A 26,194-nucleotide genomic window follows, 5' to 3' on the forward strand; every position below is an offset into this window, starting at 1 on the left:
GGACCACAGGTTGAAGAACAAGGGGTCTAAACTATATAGGACAGACGTCAAGAAGCCTCGAAATCCAAAAAAAATAACATATAGAAGATGTTAATAACAACAGAACAGACAACTCAGGTCTAGCCCATCATTTTGCGATTACAAACCATACCATTGATTGGGATAGCAGCTCCATGCCTTATATAGAAGAAGACTTGTGTTGCAGAAATTTCAAGGAAGCCATAGCAGTCTTCTGTTCTGGAGAAATTCTTAGCAGAAACCAGGGAATGATAATAGCTGGCATATGGAAAACCTTGATCGCTCAGTCTGGCAGAATTAAATTTTGCTCAAAACTACAGACCATGCTCTCACAACAGTGACTAACACAACACGCTCCATGCATGTAATGTTACACGTTCTGTTTTAATTTATACGATAGTGTTACTCCATTTTCTCTGTACTAGCCACTTTGAGTTTTCTCTTACCGTTATAAGCCCTGAAGAAGCTGAACAGCCCGTTGGCGAAACTTGTTGGCATTAGATGTTTATAAATCATGGTCAATTAAAGATCAATATATATTTCATTTTAATTATATGTTTGAATGACCAAATATAATCTCAACAATATGCACCCTTGCCCTTGACACAAAATCAACTTGATTTTGCTTCAAGCCATCTTTCTGTACTCTATTCATGTTTAACTGCTGACTTACAGCTAAAATAGAGACTATGTATTGCTCAATATGATGTCCTATTTCCACCATATAACTGTAGCGTTCTGAAGAACTTTCCTCTTGGCAACTTGTCATATGCCTTTTGCAGATCAACAAAACTTAAATACAAATCCTTGTTATCTTACCATGGTGTCTCAACTATTTGTCTTAAAGTGAAATTCTGATCCTGACAACCTTTATGGCCTGAATCCAGCTTGTTCTTCACCAAGCTTCCTCTGTAATTCTCACATTGTTTTATTTCCCTTTTTATAGATGCGTACTATGAGGGCTTTGTTCCAATCATCTGGAATTCAACCTTCAGAAGGGCTTCTGAATTATACAATGAAGCCACTTTAAAAGTTTTATAGCTCCATATTTGAGCATTGCTGGCTGAATTTCATCTACTCCAGCTGCCTTTCCAATTTCAGGTTTTTGATGAATTTTTCTACTTCAAGTATGGATATGTATTCCTGAATGCATTCCTGTTGGGAGTTTTCTATCATCATGCTGACACTGCCTGTTTCATTTAGCAGTCATTCAAAGTAATTACTCCAGAGATCTAGAATATCTTTATCTTCAATTTTCATGTCACCTTTATCATCTCTAATTCCTTTTACAGCACTCTTTCTTCCATTTCTGAGCTTCTTCAACAACCTCCAGAATATCTTGCCACCTTGATATTTATTTTCTATGTTCTTACCAAAGTCTTCCCATGACTTTCGTTTAGCTAGTTTTATGCAGTGTTTATATAGGACTTCCTTACACTTGTCTCTGTATTCTCTAAGAGTAGAAGCTGATTTATTTGCTAGGAACTTTTGACATGCTTTTTTCTTTTCCTTCACTGCCTTTTTAACTTTCTGAATTAGCCATGAAGTTCTGATTTTCCTATCTTTACAGACAACTCACCACATGCCTCTCTGGTTGAATCAATCAATGTTTTCTTCAGGATCTGCCAGTGAATTTCCAAGGTCTGGTTCTTGTTTTCAAACTCTTTTATTTTTTTCTTCAATGATGTTTGTGTATTTCAGTCTTTAGTTCACCTCTGAAAGCTGCTCAACTTTGATTTATTTTAAAACTTTCTTATACAATCTTCTTTTCAATATGAAATATGCTGGCCTGGTTGGCCAAGTGGTTAGCGTATCTGCTCTCCAGCCAAAAGGCTGGTTGGGTTTTAATCCTGCTGTGGGCATGGATGTTTGTGATTGTCTATGAAATACTAGTGGTGGTGGGCTGTAGATGGCATTGGTGTAGATGATGTGGTTGGCATTTTGGTGGATTGAGTGGGGGACATGAAGAGCTGTAGAGTAGATGCCTTCCTTCGATGAATCTTTGGACTCCTTGGAAGCATCACATAATAATAATATGAAATTCAATCTTATCCTGCTTAAAACTAAATAGTGATCACTTCCTATTTCAATTCCTCTGTATATTCTTGTGTCCTGAACCAGTGGGAAAACATCGCAATGAACTATAACATAGTTAATGAGACTTTTCTTATATTTTGTATCTTCTTGCTATGTGAATTTGTGCACATTTATATGCTGGAAAATGGTGTAAGTAATAACTAATCCATGTCCTAAACAGAAATCCAGCAAGTATTTACCATTATTATTAGCTTTGTGCTTTTCTCCAAATTTTATCAAAATATGCCAGCAAATTATGCAAAATAAGAAGATACACTCATTACTCGTTGGCCGAGTGATGAGTGTATCTGCTTTCCACCTGCGGGTTCGAATCCTGCCATGGGCATGGATGTTTGTAATTGTCTGTGAAAATAGCAGTGGTGGTGGTCAGTGGTAGATGGCATTGGTGTAGATGATGAAGTAGTTGCAGTGGTGGATATGGAAAGTTGTGGAGTAGGTGCCCTCCCTCGACAAGTCTTTGGACTCCCTGGAAGTGTCATATAAGAATAATAATATTTTTATATGTCTGGTAATCATTTTCTACTTTGCTGTTTAGATTTTCAACAAGAACCAACTTTTCTTTTTTTCATCATTGAGCCAGTTGCCTTTTCTAATGCCTCAAAAAATTCCTCCATTTCTTCCTTGGTAGAAACTTCTGTGGGATGATAAACACATATCAGTCTCATTGTCCAGTTTCCCCATTCTGATATTTGCCCAGCTCACTCTACTCAACTGACATGAGACCAGAGAATGAAGAAGAAAATAAAGTTTCATCACACTACCATATATTAGCTCTATTTCCATAAAACTGGCAAAAATATTTAAGGAATATAAAATCAAAGTAGTATTTATCCCCTTTATCAAGATGAGATCACTACTCCAATTTATTGGCTATGATGTGATTGCCAGTCATTTTACTGGACAGACAGAAACATCAATTGAACAATGTATTGAAGAATACATCCGACATATTGAATACTAGGAGTGAAGCCTCAGATTTCTCATCACATGTGCTCCCTTCAGGTGATCAACAAGATGCTTCACAAATGAGACATCAAGTGTTATGGGATAAATCAGAACTATTACCTTGTTGCTATGACACAATGGAGAGAAAATATGGGAGTCTTTGGAAATGGCATTATATCCAAAACATCTAAATACTAACCCAAGTATCAACTTATCTGAATACCTTCTAGCCTTCATTAGCCAAATACATGCATGTGAATGTATAAACACACAAAATTCTGAATGCACCATAAAATTAGAAATATTTTAAAATAACATCAGTCTCTTCTGTTTTGTCTACTAGTTTGCATGTTTACACCTGATATTAGGATGAAATGTCATGTTATTAATTAAAATTAATATTATCATCTTATTTTGGTGTTCTACCTTATAAACTCTTAGTCATATATATATATATATATTAGTCATATATTAGTCGGCCTGGTTGGCCGAGTGGTTAGCGTATCCGCTCTCCAGCCAAAAGGCTGCGGGTTCGAATCCCGGCGTGAGCATGGATGTTGTCATTGTCTGTGGAAGTACTAGTGTTGGTAGTCGGCAGTAGATGGCGTTGGTGTTAGATGATGAAGGTTGGTGGAGTAGTGAGACGAAGAGTTCTAGAGTAGATGCCCTCCCTCGATGAGTCTTTGGACTCCCTCGAGGTGTGATATAATAATAATAATAATAATAATAATAATATATATATATATATATATATATATATATTGCTCTTTCTTTATGCCATAACAGTAGCAGCCAGTTATGTAAAGAAGTTCAAAATAATAATAAAATAAATATAAATGTATCTCCACAATTTTTTAGATAAAGAAAACAAATTAATTCAATAATATCATATTTATAAGTTTTATTATCTTCCATAGTACAAATATATTTCTTTGCCATTAATTTCTCATATACTTAAATAATTACTGAGATATACACATACAAACCCATATATTATTAGAAAATAAAATACATTCCTTAACACTTCACTCCTTAGAGAAAGTTACACTATTAAAACGGACATTTAAATACATTAATAATCTTAAACACTGATACTGTAATAAAATTATGATCAACTATTAAAAAACATCTAAAAGTATACAGTTCTGAACATACCTTAGGATATGACTGAACTTGAAGTTTGCTTAGAATATCAAAGAGCTCAAAAATATCATGAACGGAGATGTAAATAATTTTTTTAAGTGCCTCTTCAATTTTCTGCAAGATAAACGCTTAAATAAATAAATAAATGTGTCACAAATGTGGTAGCAGTTAATCATTACACTTATAATCAAAAATAATCATCTGTATTAGTAAAATATTTTCTAAAAGGAAATAAAAATCAACAGAATGCTGAAAATCTTTATCTACCCTATATATATAAAATGATAAGCCTTTTTATGTCACGTTTTGAAACTCAGGGGCTACCCTGAGTTTCGAGTCTCCAAAATTCGAGTCATCAGAATTCAAGGAGAACTGGCCTACCAGTCCGGAACTCGGGGGATTGGGCACCGTAGGCACCAGAACCTCCCTTTCGCGTCTTCAAAATTCGAGTCATCAGAATTCAAGAACCGGCCTACCAGTCCGGAACTCGGGGGGTGGGCACCATAGGCGTCGGGGGGGGGGGGGGAAATCCCTTTCAAGTCTTCAAAATTCAAGTCATCAGAATTCAAGGAGGACTGGACTTGAATTCTGATGACTCGAACTCGGGGGGTTGGGCACCATAGGTGCCGTAGCACCCCCCCAGTATATATATATATATATATATATATATATATATATATATATATATCTTTATATACTTAATTTAAATTAAAACCAGTTAAAGTACCCGAACAAATTTTTGTCACTTTCACATATCATATCATTTTATGATTAAATTTATTTTCCTTACTCTTTATAATCTCTATATTTTTCATACTCATTTCCTCAAAACATCTAAGTATCTTTTAACTGATGAGTAGTTACTTGAAAAGTTATTAGGCAAGTAATTATTCATAATTCTACTTTATTTAACTCCTGCAGTTGTAAGATTAAAGAAAAGATTCCATTAGTCTACTAATTAAAACTATCCATGCAAGTTTAGTGCTATTTTTTTTATACGAAAGACTATTTGCACTTTAATAAACTTTTCTTTTGTTCAGTACACTCAGCATATATTATCGTTATGGGGAGTCCAAAGCTGCACTGAAGCTTCACTAATGGTATTCCACTTTTCCATACTACATGCTAGGAGAATATCGACCTCATATTCTTCTTAACCACACCATTAATCAGCTCCAGGGATGAAACAAGTTCTACTCCCACATGTCATAAGCTGCAAAATCTCAATTGTATCTATACCGTATGATTCCCTTACAAAAATGGATGTTTCTATCATCTCTCTCTCTCTCTCTCTCTCAAACTCTGAAGACCATGTTCCCTCAATCTGTCCTCATATGTGCAATTCTAAAGGTCAGTTATCATTATGGTTACTTGCTGCTGGATCTTTTAAACTATCTCTCTCCACCTCAGAACATTTGTAAACAACCAAGTACCAGTTAGTTTAAAAAATTAATTAGACCTCTGAATTAAACTTAGAGAAGCATGCTGACTATATAAACACTTTCAAAGTTATGTATAGTCATCTCTCTCTCACTGCAGCAAATTTATAGTATCAATGGAACATTATATTAGAGTAGAATTGCCATAGTGAATTTCCTTTAGAATAGCATTGATGCTAGAGGGATTCTGGCTGGGACGGACTGTACTACAGTGTTGCATGCTTGCTTGAGCTAGCTATATAAGAAATAACAAAATAATAACCAATCCCATGAGGATTACAAAGACCAGACAAGGTGGGTGACTTGGTTGGTGAGGATAGCTAAAGTGAGGTATGAGCAGCAGTTAGCTAATGAAGTCAAAAAGAATTCTAAGGAGTTCTTTCGATATGTAGCCAGCAAAAAAAAAAAAAAAAGAATGATTATGAAAGAAGGATGACATTGATTGGGGAAAATGGTATAAAGACAGCTGTTGCAGAAGATATAATGGAGATACTTAATGAGTTCATAAAGGTCTTTCAATCTTGTGAATGTGACTTCATGGAGAGATTGAGAGCAGTTTATGATGGGGAGGAGAGACTGACTGTAAGTGAGCAAGAGGTGTAAGGGGAGTTCAGCAAACTAGATGTTAATAAGGCTGTGGGACTTGATAATATATCACCATGTATTCTGAAGGAATGTGCTAGGGAGTTGATGCCGGCCTTGACATATTTTTTTAATATGAGTCTTGCACTGGGTCAAGTTCCTAAGGAGTGGAAGGAGGGCAAGATTGTGCCACTTCATAAAGGAGGTGATAGAACGCAACCATCCAATTATAGGCATATCTCTGTGTCAGGTGTTATGGTTAAGTTGTTGGAGAAGCTGGTGAGAACTAAGATCCAGAATTGGGTTGACAACAATGGTATTTTCTTTGATGGACAGCATGCATTTGCTAAAGAGAGGTCATGTTTTTAATAATCTACTTATTACAATAAGCTGACTGCTTCCTTGGACAGAGGAGGAGGATACACAGTAATATACTTAGATTTCACAAAGGCTTTTGATAGATTACCACATGATAAGTTTATAGTGTTAAATTGTGAATGAAGTCATGTTATGTAATTTATTATTTTTCATTCACATTTAACATTGCTTATTAAATATTAATCATGGCTCATATAAATTTATTTATTATTTCTTAAATAAGAATTACTAATTAAAAATTTATTCAAAACCTAACCTATTATTAGTTTATAAAATAATAATATGTTTAGAATTTTGTATAACTAAATATATATGGTGTAACGTAAAGTGTTAATTTATATTTAACTGTATACGTAATCAAAAAGTTAAAGAAGTAGCTTAAATATTCTGTTGTTTTTATTTGTGAAATATTTAATGTTATGTAATCACTCATGAATAATAATAGACCATACATTACATTAGCGAAATGTTTACGTGCAGTCTGTTGTCATGGAGACGCACGCGTAAACAACCACGAGTGGAGTAGAGCATGGCGTTCGAACGTAAGGTGGGAGTGAAGATATAGTTAGAGAGATATAGATAGAGATAGATAGGGAGAAAGAAAAAGAAGAGGGAAGGTCAGAGATAAGATAGAGAGGAAGAGAAGAATTATTATTAAGGAGTGACGAGAGAATTTTGCGGAACCAAGATTATATAATCCTCAGGGCAGAAATTTATGAGTATAGTGTTTGGAAGTGAACCTATAAGTAGTGAAACATAAAGTTTAATGTCATAAGCGAAATCTGCTGTTGTTATGAAGAAAGGTTGATGCCGTAATCAGATAAAAGGAAACTGGACAGTCAATGCGAAAATTCTGATTAGTTCTAGTTAATCTGGATTACGATTAAATTCTATGTTGCCCTAGGAAAAGGTTATATTGATTACTTGGAGAAAAGTGAACAGGAAAAGATATTAGTACCTAATTACTGTTGTTTGGAATAGTGAAGTGCGACTTACAGTAATACAGTTTAAACTATGGAGAATATTTGTTATGTGTGTTCCGCTAATGTTAATTAAGTTAATTCATAAGTGCTCTCTCAATAATTTGATGTATTGAAGAATTTGTCTGGTAAGAGTAGTTGTATAAGTTTCTCTATTCTAGCATTAACTGTAATATATCTCCGATGCTCAAGGTCCGGGAATATATTTGCTTGGAATATAGCTTACGTAGTTTATTGCCTGCTGTGAATATAAACATTGAGCTGATAGATTTGTGAAGACTGAATAAAATGCGAAATTGTTATATTAACTTGAGATAAGAAGATTAGTGTTTTGAGACTGTGAATAGTATATGAAAGTTAGAACATTGAATTAGCATCAGTGACCTAAGAAGAAGTGTTAAGTTAATTGTATAGTTCCATTTTAAAATAGAGTTCTTGTATTTGTTAACCATATCATATATTAAATGTTTTATTTTGTTGAGCTAAATATTGTGTTTGCCTGAATTCCTTATTATTGCACCGTTCATAAACATTCGAATCTTGCGGGAACCCCAAGTAAAAATGATAATAGATGATTCGGCCTAATGAGATAACTGCTAACTTAATTTAGAACTGATCCTACTATTTATATAGACTAATCTAAGAATAGGGTGGCGCAGTATAAATATAAATTTCCCTACTTTTGGATCGGTGATCATTTCGTAATTAGTTGTATTATTCATAAAAGTGACTTGAAACTAGATAGATTTAGAACACGACAGAAAGGAGTCGTCACGACAAATGGCGCAGTCGACAGGATGTGATTTAATCGACAGGATGTGATTTAATAGGTAGGAATTAAATTTAACAACTATAAGATAAGAAATTGAATTTAAGTTTAGTGATAATAATCGTAGAATTACTCCCTGAAATTTTAGAAAGTGAAATAATTAAATCACAGTGAACTGGTTATAATTTGGACTCAGGCAAAGATAAAAGTTAATTTTAAAGTAAAAAGATTGAATCAATTGAGATAGTAATTTATTAATCACTATGGCTGTCACATCAAGCTCTGAAATGAATGACAGTGAATTCTTTCGTACGGTAAACCCGCAACAGGTTTTTCCCCAATATTCAGGTGAAGAATCAGATGATGTACTATTTTTCTTTACCTATGTTGAAAAACTTAGAGAAATTGCAGGTTGGACTGATTTTCAATTACTAGTTCTGATTAGAAGTAAATTGGTAGGTAAAGCAAAAACATTTTTGCATTCTTCTCCAATACTTCGAGAAACTTTTGAGTATTCCAAATTTAAAGACACCTTATTGTCTCAATTTTGTAAACTTAGAAGTGTAGGTCCTAACTTGTGGAAATTGCAGAAAATTGTTCAAAAGGATAAAGAGACTGTTACTGATTTTCACAATCGGTTATTAACATTGGCCAACAGTTTGAATGTTACTGGTGAAGATAAACCTCACTTAGATTGGGCTGTGTTCCAACAATTTAGACAAGGTGTTAGGCAAGAATTAAGAGAAACAGCCTACAAGAAGAAAATTTCTACTTTAGAAGAGTGTCTCAAAAGTGTTAAGGAAAAAGAACAAATACTAGGTGACCTTTATCCCTCAACCAATGCAAGTCTTGTGAACGTCGTGAATAAAACTGATAGTTCATTCAACCAATCAGAAATAGAAAGGAGAAGTAAAGTTGAAAAGGGAAAAGCAAAGAATACTGGAGAAAATTCAAGTAGTGTAAACTACGTGACAGAGAGTAAAGAGCAATTGGACAGGAGACTGATGACAGAAGTAAAAACTTTAATTCACCAGGAAGTGAATAAGTTAAATCAGCCTATAATGGATAGTCTTAATGAAGTTGTGAGACAGTTATCAGCTATTACTCTGAAATCTCAAGAAAATCAAAATCCCACTACAAATAAAATTGATGAGATGATCAAACATGAAGTTGAACGACAAAGTCAACCTATTTTAAGTAGTCTAGATAGGGTAATGCGAGGATTAAATGATGTTAGACAACAAATGTCTGCTATTCCTCAATCCAAGACAGAGATAAAGCAAAGAAATCCTCTTAGGTGTTACAATTGCAACAAAGTTGGACATTATGCCAGGAACTGCTTCCATAACAGAGAAAACTACTATAACAACAAATGGAACTCAAAATTTGGATGTGTGAACCACAGAAGAAATAATGGAATTCAGAAACACCAGGCACCTAATGAAAGAATGATGACAGTTAGAGGAGAAATCCTGGGTTCTAAATGTGACATCTTATTAGATACAGGATGCAATGCCTCTACCATCAGGATGGATTATTTCCTAACATTAAAAAACAAACTGTGGAAGAGCACTGCCAAGCTAAGACAACCTGTAAGGATTACTTCTCTCTCAGACTCAAACTTTGTAGCATATGAAAAGCTTCGAGCAAGAATATACCTACCAGAATTTGGACTGTACGTGTGGCAAGACCTACTTGTTGTCCCCACTACTTCCAATCTAAGTTCTCACATTATCTTGGGAACAAACTTCTTAGCAAGATATAAATTTTCTTGTGACTTTTCTAAGAAGGAAATAACCCTGATGAACAAAAGGAGATATACTAGAAGAAATGAAATTCATAATTATGATAAGTCTAAGTATCAAACAAAACAGTTTAGATTGCCACTTGAATCAGGACCATCTACTGAAGAAAAATCAGCTGTGAATCAATCATCTAATAGAGATAGTGGTGATAACTCTTATGTACACATTCAATCTGATACCCCTCTTCTTACTGATGAACAAAAAGTAGTAGTGACGAAGCCCAAATCAGAAGTTACCACTAATAGTAAACTATCGGTTGAAGTCAATTTTGGTAAAATGTCTAATCTATATCGTAGAACAAACCGCCAGGTTGTGAGACAACAAAGACTTAATTCTAATAATGGAGAACGTGAATTTAATTCAAAGAAGAGAATCCTATACTACAAACTTGAAAGACATGCAGAAAGTGATAATAATAGTAATAAGAGAATTGATGATAAGGTGAAAGAGAATAAAGGCACAAAACATAATAAAGAACCAAGTTTCAGTAAAACTGGCTATTACTTGAAAAATCGAAAAGGAAATATGTAATCCAGTTTTTTTTTAAAGGAGCCTAGTGTCAGAAGAAAAATTTTTCTTATAATAAAAATTTTTTAAAGAAAGGGTGAGCCTATGTTAAATTGTGAATGAAGCCATGTTATGTAATTTATTATTTTTCATTCACATTTAACATTGCCTATTCAAATATTAATCATGGCTCATATAAATTTATTTATTATTCCTTAAATAAGAATTACTAATTAAAAATTTATTCAAAACCTGACCTATTATTAGTTTATAAAATAATAATATGTTTAGAATTTTGTATAACTAAATATATGTGGTGTAAAGTAAAGTGTTATTTTATATTTAACTGTATACGTAATCAAAAAGTTAAAGAAGTAGCTTAAATATTCTGTTGTTTTTATTTGTGAAATATTTAATGTTATGTAATCACTCATGAATAATAATAGACCATACATTACATTAGCGAAATGTTTACGTGCAGTCTGTTGTCATGGAGACGCTCGCGTAAACAACCACGAGTGGAGTAGAGCGTGGCATTCGAACATAAGGTGGGAGTGAAGGTCATATATATAGAAGGATAATATAGAGAAAAGGAGAAAGAGGTGGGAAGGTCATAGATAAGATAGAAAGGAAGAGAAGAATTATTATTAAGGAGTGAGGAGAGAGTTTTGCAGAACCAAGATTATAAAATCCTCAGGGCAGAAATTTATGAGTATAGTGTTCGGAAGTGAACCTATAAGTAGTGAAACATAAAGTTTAATGTCATAAGCGAAATCTGCTGTTGTTATGAAGAAAGGTTGATGCCGTAATCAGTTAAAAGGAAACTGGACAGTCGATGCGAAAATTCTGATTAGTTCCAGTTAATCTGGATTACGATTAAATTCTATGTTGCCCTAGGAAAAGGTTTTATTGATTACTTGGAGAAAAGTGAACAGGAAAAGATATTAGTACCCAATTACTGTTGTTTGGAATAGTGAAGTGCGACTTACAGTAATACAGTTTAAACTATGGAGAATATTTGTTATGTGTGTTCCGCTAATGTTAATTAAGTTAATTCATAAGTGCTCTCTCAATAATTTGATGTATTGAAGAATTTGTCTGGTAAGAGTAGTTGTATAAGTTTCTCTATTCTAGCATTAACTGTAATATATCTCCGATACTCAAGGTCCGGGAATATATTTGCTTGGAATATAGCTTACGTAGTTTATTGCCTGCTGTGAATATAAACATTGAGCTGATAGATTTGTGAAGACTGAATAAAATGTGAAATTGTTATATTAATTTGAGATAAGAAGATTTGTGTTTTTGAGACTGTGAATAGTATATGAAAGTTAGAACATTGAATTAGTATCAGTGACCTAAGAAGATGTGTTAAGTTAATTGTATAGTTCCATTTTAAAATAGAGTTCTTGTATTTGTTAACCATATCATATATTAAATGTTTTATTTTGTTGATCTAAATATTGTGTTTGCCTGAATTCCTTATTATTGCACCATTCATAAACATTCGAATCTTGCAGGAACCCCAAGTAAAATGATAATAGATGATTCGGCCTAATGAGATGACTGTTAACTTAATTTAGAACTGATCCTACTATTTATATAGACTAATCTAAGAATAGGGTGGCGCAGTATAAATATAAATTTCCCTACTTTTGGATCGGTGATCATTTCGTAATTAGTTGTATTATTCATAAAAGAGACTTGAAACTAGATAGATTTAGAACACGACAGAAAGGAACCGTCACGACAATAGTCAAACTAGAGTGGATGGTGGGTTGGATATTAGATTGTGCATTGGATTGGAGACTGGCTATCTGATAGGTATCAACAAGTTGTGTATGAGAGAGCGATATCCAGGAAAAGGAAAGTCACTAGTGGTGTGCCTCAGGAGTCTGTTTTAGGGCCATTACTGTTTAACTAGTATTTTAATTATATTGGTGAAGATTTGGATGGAGATATTCAGTTGTTTGCAGATGCAAAGTTGGGACAAACCATGAAGAGTAGAGAAGATGTTGTGGTCTTACAAGAAGACTTGAATAAATTGAGTGATTGGGCATTGGAATGGGGATGCGAGTTCAATGTTGCAAAATGTAAGGTTTTAAAATTTGGAAAACAAAGATGGGATGCAGAATTTATGCTTGGTGAGGATATATTGTGAGGTGGAGGAAATAAGAGATCAGGGAGTGATAGTGGATAAGGATCTGAAATTTAGGGAACACATAGCCAAAATTGTGAAGACAACACAAAGGCTTCTGGGAATGATGCAGAGGACACTGACTTGTAGAAGTAGAGAGATTCTTGTTTCACTGTATAAGGCTTTGATTAGGCCACACATGGACTATTGTGATCAGATTTGGTCACCTGGTTTTCAGAAGGACGAAGAGATGTTGGAAAGAGTCCAGAGACAACTGACTAAGGTAGTTTCTAACCTCTGGAATGTCAGGTATGAGGAAAGATTGAGAAGATGTGCAATTTGCAGAGTCTGGTGGGCAGGAGGAAGAGGGGAGATATGATATGATAGAGACCTACAAGTTAGTAAGGGGGTTGTTATAGGATCAATGCTGGACAGGTTCTACAGAAAATAGTGGTAGATCAGGGGAGAACCAGAGCTCATCCCTGGAAACTGTATAAAGAGGGTGTGAGTAGGGGAGTGAGAAGCAGTTTTTTTCCCAGCAGATTGTGAATGATTGGAATGCCTTGTCCGAGAGTGTGGTGTCTGCTAAGAATTTGTGTGTGTTTAAAGCACGGTATGATGAGCTGTGTGTGTGTGTGTGTGAGAGAGAGAGAGAGAGAGAGAGAGAGATAAAAGGACCTCCCAGATGAGTCTTTGACTCCATAGGATCTTGGGTAATAATAATAACCATAGAAGAGAAACTTCTCTAAATGCTTTTCACAAAAAAAAATAAATCACATAATGGTACCTATCTTGGTAAAATAGGGTCATTCTATATTTTTTTTTTCAGATAATATTATTATTATTATTAAACAAGACCTCATGGAGTCAAAGACTCATCTAGGAGGTCCTTTTAACTCACACACATCTCATCATACCACGTCTTAAACACATTCAAATTCCTTGCAGACACCACACTCTCAGGCAAGGCATTCCACTCACTCACAACTCTGCACGAAAAAAACCTGCCTCTCACTCCCCTACTCACACCCTCTTTATACAGTTTCCAGGGATGACCTCTGGTTCTCCCCTGATCTCCCACTATTCTCTGTAGAACTTCTCCACCATTGATCCTATAACAACCCCTTACCAACTTGTAGGTCTCTATCATATCTCCCCTCTTCCTTCTCTCCACTAGACTCTGCAAATTACATCTTTTCAATCTTTCCTCATACTCGACATTCCAGAGGTCAGAAATTACCTTAGTCAGTCGCCTTTGGACCCTTTCCAACATCTCTTCATCCTTCTGAAAACCAGGTGACCAAATCTGGGCACAATAGTCCATGTGTGGCCTAATCAAAGCCTTATACAATGGAACAAGAATCTCCCTACTTCTACACGTCAGTGTCCTCCGCATCATTCCCAGAAGTCTTTGTGTTGTCTTCACAATTTTGGCGATGTGCCCTCTAAATTTTAGATCCTTATCCACTATCACCCCCAGATCTCTTATTTCCTCTACTTCCAACAATATATCTGAGACCTCCATGGAGTCAAGGACTCATCAAGGCCCTCCCTTAAACTCATTCACACTAGATACTCACTACTTCAACAGGCAAACTATTCCACACACTCACTTGTGAGAAAAAGCCATTTCTAACTCCTTAACTGTGAATAAACTTAACTTTCATGGATGCCCTGTGTTCTCTTCTACTTCTTTTTTACTACTAACCAGAGTCTGTAGTCCACATACTAGCAATCTGTCCTTATAATCTTTTTAACTCTTTTTTTTTTTTTCTAATCTTTATAACCCACGAGACTAAATCTGCACACATCAGACCAGGCACAGTCTTATCAAGCCTTGCAAAGAGGTAAATTAAGTTCCTTATCCTTACATGTCAAGGTTTGCTTCAACATTGCAATTATCCTCTGAGTTGTATTTGCAGTTTTAAGTATGTGGCCTTTGAACTTCAAATTCCTATCTACCATTACACCAAGATCCCTAGCTTCATCAATTGCTTGTAGCATAACCTCGCTAATACAATATGCCATGGGAAATGTCATCATGCCAAAGTGCATAACTTTATGTTACTAACATTAAAAACTGATACCCACTTTCATCAGCCACATCCCTGATTGCACTGCCTATCTTTGCATCATCAACAAACAACTGACCATCTCCTGTTAGATCCTTCCTAATGTCATTAATGTATAGACTGAACAACAATGATCCAAGGACTAAACCCTAGAGTACACCACTAATCTTAAATCTGGCAGATGCACATCCACTGTATATACCACTTTTTTGATACCTGTCTGACAATCATCCACTTATCCAAATCAAAAGTTTACATTCCAAAACCATATTCGCCAGTTTATGCAGCAGCCTTTCATGTAGTATCTTATCAAATGCTTTAGCAAAACCCAACAGTATCATAGTGTATCCATTCCTGTTATTCAACTCAGTTATAGCAACGTTATGGTACACCCATGCTGTTCCATGCAGAGTATAGCTTGTATGTCTATCCATTTCTGTATACAAGTTCTTATCAACTTCTCTAAAATCTTCACCACTACACCAGAGATACTGATAGGTTTTTGTAGTTAAGGTCATCAGTTTTTGCACCACCCTTGTAATGTAAATATCACACATTCTTTTCATTCCTGTTATTTTTCTTGAGCTAAGACTCAAGGTATACAAACATGTCAAAGGCCTAGCCAATTCAGCTGAACAGGCCTTTAGCATATGTACTGATATTCCATCTGTCCCCCATTGCCAAATTCTTATCCAGGTGATGCAAAAGCTCTTCAACCTCATTCTCATATACCTCTGTCTCTTCATCCAATATGCTGTTAGCACTGTACACTATGCTAAATGCACCTAATTGATATATCTCAGCTGAAAGCGAGCATTCATTAGCTTTTGACATTAAAGTACCATCTGCATTCAGTAAATAACAGCTTTATTGCAACATGTGCAGTAGACATATTAAAGTAAGTTTCATGGCTTACACATGTAACAAAAAATATATAGAATTTTATTCAAAAACTTCAATATATTTCATGCAACATTACATGAGTTTGGACATCATAATGTCCAAACTCATGTAAATAATGAGTTACAAAATAATGAGTTACAAATCATGCATATATTAGCTTGTGTCTCTTGGTCACAGCTGAAGTATATGATATAATAACCTTTTATTATTATTAGGGCACTATTAGGGTACAAAGGAACAACTGTAGTAAGTTATGTAGATTTAAAAAAAAAAAACTTATGAAAAATTAATTGTGATCACTTCTCAAAACTTGGAAATTTGTACACAGTCTGATCAGTGTTCAGGTTCAAGTTTGAATGATTTCTTAGGGTTTCACATGTTTAAAAAAAAAGATGATCAAATTTGAACTTTCTGGATTGAAGAACGGATACATTACCAAGTGTCTATCAAGTACCATGCTCATGTCATCTTTACTATTTTGGACAGATTGGCCATTCTGCTTTGATTAAAACTGAACAAGTCTGGCTTGTTCAGTTTTAATCCGACAAGTCTGGCTTGCTTCTCATGCTATTGATGCTAGGCACAGAGTTCTTTGGAACCAGACAAAACTTCCAGTAAGTTCAAAAGTGATCATCTTTCTGAAACAACACGTTAAATGCTAAGAAATCATCCGAACCTGAACAGATCAGACTGTATGCAAATATCCAAGTTTTGGGAAGTGATCATTATTAATTATTTATAATTTTATTTATTTATTTTAAATCTATGGTGCTTACTACAATTGTTCCTTTGAACTGTAATAGTGTAAGATCATATATTTCAGCTGCAACTGATAATATATGCATGATTTATGACTCATTATTTTGATTCATCTTTTGAATGCAATTAGTGGTCTATCTTCCTGACAATCTCCACATAACAGCGGATAAAATATATCAGAGTTTTTGAATCATATTCTATATAATTTTTGTTACATGCATGAAAATTGATACTTTCATATGCATTCAGTAAAGTTATTCTTCTATATTCATTTTTTCTTTTACTTGCAGCATAACAATAAAATTCTTTGGATAAATTAAAGACACTATAAATTAAAGATACCAAGAAATTATAAACTTGGTTTAATCCTTTATCCAAGTGTAAGCAAACAAAGTTTGCGCCTGAAGTATTTTCAGGACTGGGGCTATTTGTATATAGAAGCTGATGACTTCACATCACTTGCCTCGGTATCCCATTATGCCAAGCACATATCCCTATGGGTATGTATAATGCTATGCATTATGGGAAGATTCACTACCCAGACTGGTTTCGAATAATAAGGTGTGACACCTTTTGGCTACTTGTATAAGAAATTATGACTTCGGCATTACTTCAACCTTAGTATCACCCCTAGGTCTGGTTCCCACTGATGAGGCCTAAATCAAGGTTGAAACCGGTATGCATAGTGTGTGTGTGTGTGTGGTCATGCCCCGAATTACGTGAATCCAGAGTTACGCGGTTTCTTATATGTACGTATTCTCATCCCGCTTCATGCCTCACCACTAGTCGTATCTTTCAGGTGCTTGCCGCATTCGCCAGTGTTGCACATGCTGTAAACAAGCACTGACGTGTTTTGCATGGTCTCCATTCATACACGATTTTTATAGTCTACAAACCTTGCGATTGTTTAATGTTATGTTTAATGATTGTATAAAAGAAGCAAGTCCGATTCTTCAACAGCTAGCAAGAAAAGAAAAATATTGACTTTGGAAACAAAACTCAACATTATTAAGGATTTTGAAGGCGGCATGAAAATTTGTGAGCTAGCAAAGAAGTTTGATCTATAGGAATCCACAGTAAGAACAATCATAAAAGAAAGGTTTACAGATTTTGGAGGACATAGATTCTAACGAGGAACGAATCGCAGCCACAAGGCAAGGAATAAAAAAATCATTAGCTTGCTACAAAGAAATTTTGCGTGACAAGAAAAAGACATCATGCCATCAGACGAATCTACAAGATTTTATGAAACTATCAACATCGAAATAACTTTCTTTTTTTTTATGTATGAAAAACTACAATTATGATTATATTTCTTAAAAAATATAAGTGTTTTTTGTAAACCTTTGGTCCCAATTAACTAATATTTTGTATGTTTGTCTATATAAATTACATGCAAAATTATACCCCAAGTTATGCAAATTCGACTTACGCACTTTTTGTTGGTCCCACCTACCGCATAACTTCGGGGTATGACTGTATATATATATATATATATATATATATATATATATATATATATATATACACACACAAACACATACACTGAAGCCATCTGTTCAGTCCCCTTTTTGAGAATTCTTCTATCTATGGTGTCCAGTGTTTATCAAATGTTTCATTTCTAACCCAACTCTCAATCCATAGGTTAAAATTGGTTTGAACATTGTCTTATAAAAAGATAGTATAGTGTTTTGACTAATTTCTTTCTTATTCCATATAAATTCATAAAGACTGTTCAATACAATACAGCTTTAATTACTCTGTTATCTATTTCTATAAATAATTTGCCATCTTCACCTCGGAAAAAATCACAAAAATCTTAAAAAAACATAACTTCTTGTTACAGACCATATAAAAAATTGGCATCCCTTATCCACTCTACTAAAGACCACCTCCCCCCCCCCCTAGACCTACCTGGTGTATACCAGGTCCCTTATAGCTGTAAGCTGTCCTACTATGGCCAAACAGGCAGGACAGCAAATATCAGAATTTCAGAACACAAGGACTACATCCATTTTTACCAATACAGCCACTCTGGTCTTGCTGACCATGCACTGGATACCTGCCATAGAACACGGTGGAAGAAAGCCAGGATAATACACCGTAGCAAATACATATATGAAAGGCTTTTCATGGAATCAGCTTCAGCCCTAAGAAATGATCCAAACCTCAACAAATTTGGCTGCATGAGACTTCCCCAAATTTGGGAAACCTACATCCGAAGACCTTCAGCCCAATTGCCCAAGAATACCAACATTGCCCGCTAGAGGGCACAATCAGGACTTTAAGAGAAATAATAGCATCCTACTTCTTCCTCACTTACTGTTTTGTTGTGCCTGCGTGCACGTGTCTTGTACTTAAGTTCTTGAAAATGGCAACGTGACGTTGCCGAAATATTGAAGTATATTAAAAATTTAGTATAGTTTCTGGGAAATTCCCATGCCACTCCTCTTAAACACTATTAATATAATTAACGGCTATTTTAGCCTGTTTTTGTTTAGGAGTGTCCCTTATATTTAATACATTGGCTAACATAACTCAAAAAGGGGTATATATATATTTTAGGGCATTATGGGCGAGTATAGAAGGCAATTATGGCAGAATAAAAAATGTGGAAAAATTTTGTACATACCTTGTTTTTGGTTTAAAGATGCCTTCTAAATCCAAGCTCTTGCTGAAAGGTTGTATGTAAACGGGGGGAAGAGGGAAAGAACATGGGGATGTGCTTGAGACACGGGAAATAAGTTTGGAAACCCGGGTTACTATTAATAATATATATATAAATATATATATATATATATTATTTTGTTGTGGGGAGAGGGAGAGAGAGGGGGGAAAAACGAAGGGGAAAGTTATCCTTATGTGGAAACTGGGGCAAGGGTTTACGGGGTGTGGACCGTTTCGGTCATCGTCTGACCATCGTCAGAACTTTGTGCGAATGACTGTAGGGCTATGTGAAGGCTGCAAGTTGCATCTGCCAAATTTGGGCATTTGTTGTCGCTAAATGGCCGGAGGCATGGCTTAATTTGTAAGTTTTGGAATGTCCAACATTCGGAAATTAGGTAGGGGTGATGGACGTTGATAGAATTTCCATCGCATTTTATGGCAATAGTTTCGGATATTCTAAGCATTGTTTCGTTTTCTTGTTTGTCAATGATTATGGCTTTGTCAATTTGGGGGATGTGTTTTAGTTCAAGGGCATGAGCTGCAATTTCTGTCTTCCCCGTATTCTGTGTTTTGTTTTTCTTTTTGATGTTGCGATGTTTTTTTGTGTTCAGATATTCTGGAATGGGAATATTGCAATCCCTGAAGAGCTCAAAATTTTTCCACATTTTTTATTCTGCCATAATTGCCTTCTATACTCGCCCATAATGCCCTAAAATATATATATACCCCTTATGTTAGCCAATGTATTAAATATAAGGGACTCTCCTAAACAAAAACAGGCTAAAATAGCCGTTAATTATATTAAAATTTATTTTAATGTATATCCTAGTACGTTGTAATTTCCTTAAATTATATAGTGAAAAAAAAAAAACATAAAAAACACAGTTCCTTGTTATAGTTCAATGATTTCTCACTTATTTGCTTTAAAGTGAAAATCTGATCCTACAATCCTATTTTGGCTGAACCTGGCTTGTTCTTTCCCAAGTTTCTTTTCCAATAATTTTTCTTAGCCTCTTCTCAAGTATGCATGCATAAATATCATACTTGAAATGCCCAAAAGGGAAATTCCTCTGTAATTCTCGTGCTTTATTTCTTTATAGATAAATACTAATAGTCCTGTGTAGCCTGGTGCAAATGGTATTGGTATATATAACACTAGGGAGCCCAAAGAAAACCTGTTCTCAATTTAATTCTAATTGTTGACAAGAGGAACTTTTCCTAAGTGACTGGTTCTTAACTGATCTATGTCATGGGCAAGGTAGGGTTTTTTTCTCTACCAAAAACTCAGGTTTTTCATTCTGCAAAACTCAAGAAAATTGATTGTAGAACTCATACTATTTTAGACGATACTATATAAGGTCAAGGATCACTAGAAGGGAGCAGTCATCTCCACATCCATATCATACCTAGATATAATAGAAATGAATCAAGAAGGTAATATACTTATGATCTTTACCTTCTCACTCTTCACTCTCACTTCTTCCTCCTTTCACATTCTCTCTCATAGTGAACTAGGTACATCATTCCTACCTACTAGAATTACCATCTCTTTTGCTATTCTTTTCTGTTTTTCAAATCTGTTTGCTATATTTTTAATTTGTGCTCTGGGAAAACTTGAAGTAATAACCCAGTCATCAATGGCATGTTTTATGACAGAGTCACCATACCAAATTATATAATATATTTATATATTATAAATTATTATAATATATTCTTATAGTGATATATCAATTTTCTGATCCTCAAATAACAAAAACTTTGACTAACCATTCCTCAAATCTATCAGCATATCAAATGACTCCTGGAAACAGCACTATTTATCCCTACATTCATTTAACTATACTCAGTTAAGAGAACTAATAAACTGATTTCAAGTTTCTCAACATGGCTGGATTATTGAGAAATCACTGGAGATGAATCAAATCTCTGGCAGCCATAAAACAAGAAACTAGTTTTAAATGTAAAATAATCCTGCTTTCTCCATATAAGACTTTCCATGTTTCTTTTCAAAAAGGTATTTCAAATTACATCTACTTCCACAGCCTTGATCTCATCCTCTAAACACATTCTGTTCTGCACTCACCTCTTAAAAAAAAAAAAAAAACTGGTCCCGCTTTCTGTTCATTGTTTCCTTGCTTTTTAACCTATATATTGAAAATAAATTAAGAGATTCAAATGTAAGCAACTATGCTTCTACCAGAAATCTGGTATGAGAAGTTTCTTAAGGCCTAAAAAACAAAGTGAAAAAATCTTACAAAGTATTTTAAATTTATTCAAATTCAGTTTTTATCAAAATAATCATCAAAAATTTACACCCCCCCCCCACAACTTAGTATGTACTTTTATTTTTTTTTGCAGCATAACTTCAAAAGTTTTAACTCTAATCAAAACTGGCAAAAATTCTTTACCCGTCATGTTACTGAACTGTTACTACAGGAGAGAGAGTCACCAATGGATTTCTAAGCAATTATATCAACCTATAACTACAACAAGGGCTATTATTATTATAGATTAAAAAATAGATTTAATAGCTGTCAGATAAAGTTATTTATAAAATTAATAATCACATCATATTAGGTAACAAACAATGAATGGAAAGTTATAACAAACATTTTAGGTATCAGTCATAGCAATGATTTCATCCAAAAGTTATAATTAAGAGACACAACAAGTAGCAAATTACCTCTTTATTAATACCTCTGTGAATTAGCATTTCTTGTGTTCTTTGAGAAGAAAATCCACCACTTGTGTCTATATAGAGAACTTTTTGTTTGGTTTTCACTGCAACTGAACCTGCCAACATGATGCAAAACTAAAAAAAAGTAAAACCAATTTACAAACAGCATAGCCTAAAAGACTAGAAAGAATTTTGCAATAATATATATAAATAAAAATTTATACAAAAATACACATGCCACAGTAAAATTATAATTATTTAATAATCACAAATATTTCTATTTATGTATTGTAACACATTATCAGTGCAAGCTGAAGCAGAATAATAGAAATTTGAATAGAAAAAATAGAGAAATATGTGTATTATAATAGCATCCTAAACATGCAGCAGTCATGTAGTAGTTAAAATGAAACACTTTAAATTAAAATTGCCAATGGTTTATGGCCTAGTGCACAGAACTTGGGTGTTTTCCAGAATGTCTGATCCTCTGTCTTTAACGACCAAAGTTCTGTCTCTCACTGTTGATTTCGATAGTTTTTAAGTGTAATGATAGTGTTCTGGAGCCAGTATTTTTGATAGTATTTGTGCCTTGCTGTGTTTTTTTCATGAATCAAGTTTGTAATCTCATCCAGAAGTTGGCTGGAGTTTGTGTGTGGCATATCCACAGTGGCAGCTGCTATCTGCTTTTTCCAAGCTCAAAATTGAATCAGTAATTTTTTTTACCTTTGTGTCAGTGGTTTGGAGCTGGGCTAATAGATTCATGTAGAACATTCATTAGTTTTGTCCAGTTGATAGATGGAACCCAATCTGTGATATTTTCATGTTATTTTTTACTACAATCCAACTGGAGTAAAAGTGGGTTGAGGTCAGAGCTGAGGTCATTCATCACACTTATTTGGTATTGATGCACGATATTTTGTAGTATTGTTGTCAAGGACATCAGGAAGTTCTGCCATACTGTAGCATGTGGGTTCAAGGTTCTATAATCATGATGTTCCTGGCAGCAGCAAAGTCATTGAGGGTTCAACTGTTTCAATTTTTAGTTCTGCTGTTCCAAGATGTGCTTCTGTAACTCTCCAAACAAACAGTAATAACTGTTTGGAAAGTTATATATGGAGTACATTTTCAAGGGAACTGTATTTGTAATTTTGACTCCCATATCCCCCATGTTTCTATGTTGGTAGAGGCAGGATTTACATTTCATTGTATTCTATATTGAGCTTGAAGGTTTAGGATTGAGAATTAAAACTCTTTCTTCAAGGCATTTCAAATATGAATTAGCCAAATTTGGTGACAGAGGTGAGCCTTTATCATGCTTGTGAAGTTTATCTTTCTAGATGAAATATCCAGAAGTGATTGTAAATTTGAATAATAATGTCAGGTGACAATGCTTGCTGTAAAAATTCTATGTTTTGGTATAAAAATGTTGAATTTCACCGTAACATCTAAACATTCAAATTTCTGTAGTTTATTTTTGAGAGAAATTCTGTCATTTTTTTTTTTAAATCAAAGAAACAGAATAACTAACCAATTAGAAGACAGAGCAGGTAAGACAATATAAGAAAATTTAAAGGACTGATTGTGGAACCAACAACAGGTCTTAGAGGACAATCATTTTTCAGGAGGAGTAGCTTTTTTTTTTTTTTTTTTTTTTTTTTTTTTTTTTTAAACCCATACATCAAATGAAAATTTGACAAATTGCTTTCAAACTGCAAACCAACTTTTACAGAGCATTACATTTCTATTTCATCTGCACACCATCCATCACAAAAATGCAAAATAATTATAAAATCCTTGGTATCTCGAGCATATAAAATTTGCTCTTCCGAAGTATCTCTTTAACAGGAACTGGAAATTATCAAACAAATGGCCCTATTAAATGATTATACCCAAAGAATTAAATATAAATTCATTGAAAGTTTCACTGAATTCTCCATGGGAAGAATTTCACAGAACTCTCATTCTTTATACTAAAGCACTTCTGCACATGTGCCAAAGATTTTGAAGAAATTCCAACTCATCCCAATCTACTATCTTCTCCAAATGACACTATCGCCATTATGGCTACTTTGTGTTTAATAAGTTCCATGTTGGCCAAAAGGAAAAATTCAGCAAAAATGTATTTCAGAACAGAAGAGTCAAATCAATCTAATATCAAAAGTTATAAATCTGGTCTCTCTCAACCTGAAATTGAGAACCCTAGCTACTGGATTTAATGAAATAATATCAAACTTTCACATTAACATACTTAAAAATTTTAACATTTATTCACAGAAAGTGCTAAAGTCTTATCTCAACAACCTAACTTAAATCGCAATAACTATCTTTCTATTCCAAAAGTTTGGAAAATCGTTATCATCACTGTATTTAATAATTTTTATAAAATCTCACACACACACACACACCTCAATAATATTTTGTCCTAGCTATAATGTTACTGTGTTTAAGATTCTATTGCAACACATATTATTCTATATATTCAAATTTCCATTATTGTTTCTCAGCTCACACTGATGATATTTAACAAGATGTAAAATGAAAGTATTTGTGATTAATAAATATTTATTTCACTGTGGCATATGTGTTTTGTATAAAAAAATAGTCATCCGTTTGTTGAAATGCATGTCTGTGCACATGTGCGCACACATCATATGTCTACATCACTTTGCTCAAAGAGAAATATGGATGATAATCTACCTTCAAAGTGTGTGTATCTTGAGTATTTAGGCTTAGGTGCTAGTTTACACTCATAATACAATTTAATGGAGTAACTATAGCACAAAGAGAAATAATTAAACAGCAGGTTTAATCATTTCAAAATTTCATCTCTGTCATAGAGGCATCGAAAGTTTTTCCACTTGGTTATACTATAAATTAAAGATGCCAAGAAATTATATTCTTGGTTTATTCTATTCTTTATCCAAGTGTAAGCAAACAAAGTTTGAGCATGGAGTAACTTCAAGACTGGGCAACTCGTATATATAGGCTAATGACTTCACATCAGATCCCATATTGTGAAGTGTTGCGTCCCATTTTACGATTATTAGGCTTTCAACTATCCTTACATGTGAAACTCTACTTGTCTTTGTCCAAATCTTATTTATATACAAGATATCACCCAAATACAAATATTCAAGCTTCTCCTCCCCTTAGTGTCCCTAAATATTTATTTTATACTGTGCCTTTCAGGACATTTAGTTTAAGATATAAAATTCAAAAACAAAGAGCAATTACCAAAATATGTCTGAGTGTGAAACTAATATGCAGTTGTGACCTTTATGTCGTAACTTAACAACCCCCCCCCCCCCGCGTGATTAGGTTCGTACGTTGTTACAAGTGGTGCATTGAGCGGCAATCTCAGACAACTGTATTTTCAATGAACAAAAGTTTATTGAACTCTTAAACATGGTACAATTCATTCTTTATCAAATAAAACTCAATTCAATACTAAGAATATATAATACAATTTTTCACTAGCTAAACACAATTATTAGGTTAAGATCCTACATGAGAATTGTGATCATATCGCCATAACAGATTCTATACATATAAACATGTATAATTCTAGAACTAGTTGATCCTTTGTCTAACCCCTTACTGGTTTGATCATGCTATAATTCTGTATTTTCTAGGATATATATAATCAGTTATTCTAATTTTCTCACTAAGACAATATGGACTAAATTTTATCCTTTCGCTGAGCTAATATACACCTTTGACCTTTAAGACTCTCTTAATTAAAATACAATGTACATGCATAAATCTCTAGGCACATGAATTACGTATTAATTAATAATAACAAGCTCATTTTTATTCTAGTTTGACATGTACTAAAGTCCTAGTATAATTCTCATTAATCCTTTCAACTGTTCAGTAATTGAACAATGACTACAGTTACATATGATTTGAATTGACACGAGATTTTACAGTACCTTTTGACTTGGGTCTTCTACACTGGTCTCTACCTTTTTCCGATATTTTACCTTCCTAGGACGAACTCTTCTATAACTTATCACTTCTAAGTTCTTTTGGCACTAAGATGGGCTTTCACAATCTTTACCTTACAATCTTCAATCAAGGACATACATAGGATCATCTATTCTATGGCTGTGAAATTCATCACATGAGCATTGACTCCTTTATAGAATTTTCTTTCTCTCATTACAATCACTGGACGATGAAACACACTGACATTATCTTCTCTCTTTTTAACTAAATGGCGTCCCTCATTTCTTACAATAGGAACACGGAATCGAAATCCTGCACACTTTGTTTCCTTATTGTGTCGGACGGAGAAAACTCCTAACCCGTCACTC

General features: G+C 34.1%; 1 protein-coding gene across 1 annotated transcript in view; it reads right to left on the reverse strand.

Annotated features, from left to right (window-relative positions):
• The window catches only part of LOC150109515 (DNA repair protein RAD51 homolog 4-like), a 120,302-nt gene that overhangs the window by 48,884 nt on the left and 45,224 nt on the right, over positions 1–26,194 (reverse strand). Inside the window, exons 4-5 of the mRNA XM_090413397.1 lie at positions 21,885–22,013; positions 4,216–4,317 (exon numbers count right to left, since the gene is read on the reverse strand). Of these exons, the coding sequence (XP_090269523.1) occupies positions 4,216–4,317; positions 21,885–22,013 (231 nt within the window). The remainder of the gene's footprint in view (positions 1–4,215; positions 4,318–21,884; positions 22,014–26,194) is intronic.

Source organism: Typopeltis vanoorti, chromosome 2 (genome assembly GCF_054136105.1).
Source record: "Typopeltis vanoorti isolate ZY-2024b chromosome 2, IOZ_Tvanoo_1.0, whole genome shotgun sequence".
NCBI lineage: Eukaryota > Metazoa > Arthropoda > Arachnida > Uropygi > Thelyphonidae > Typopeltis > Typopeltis vanoorti.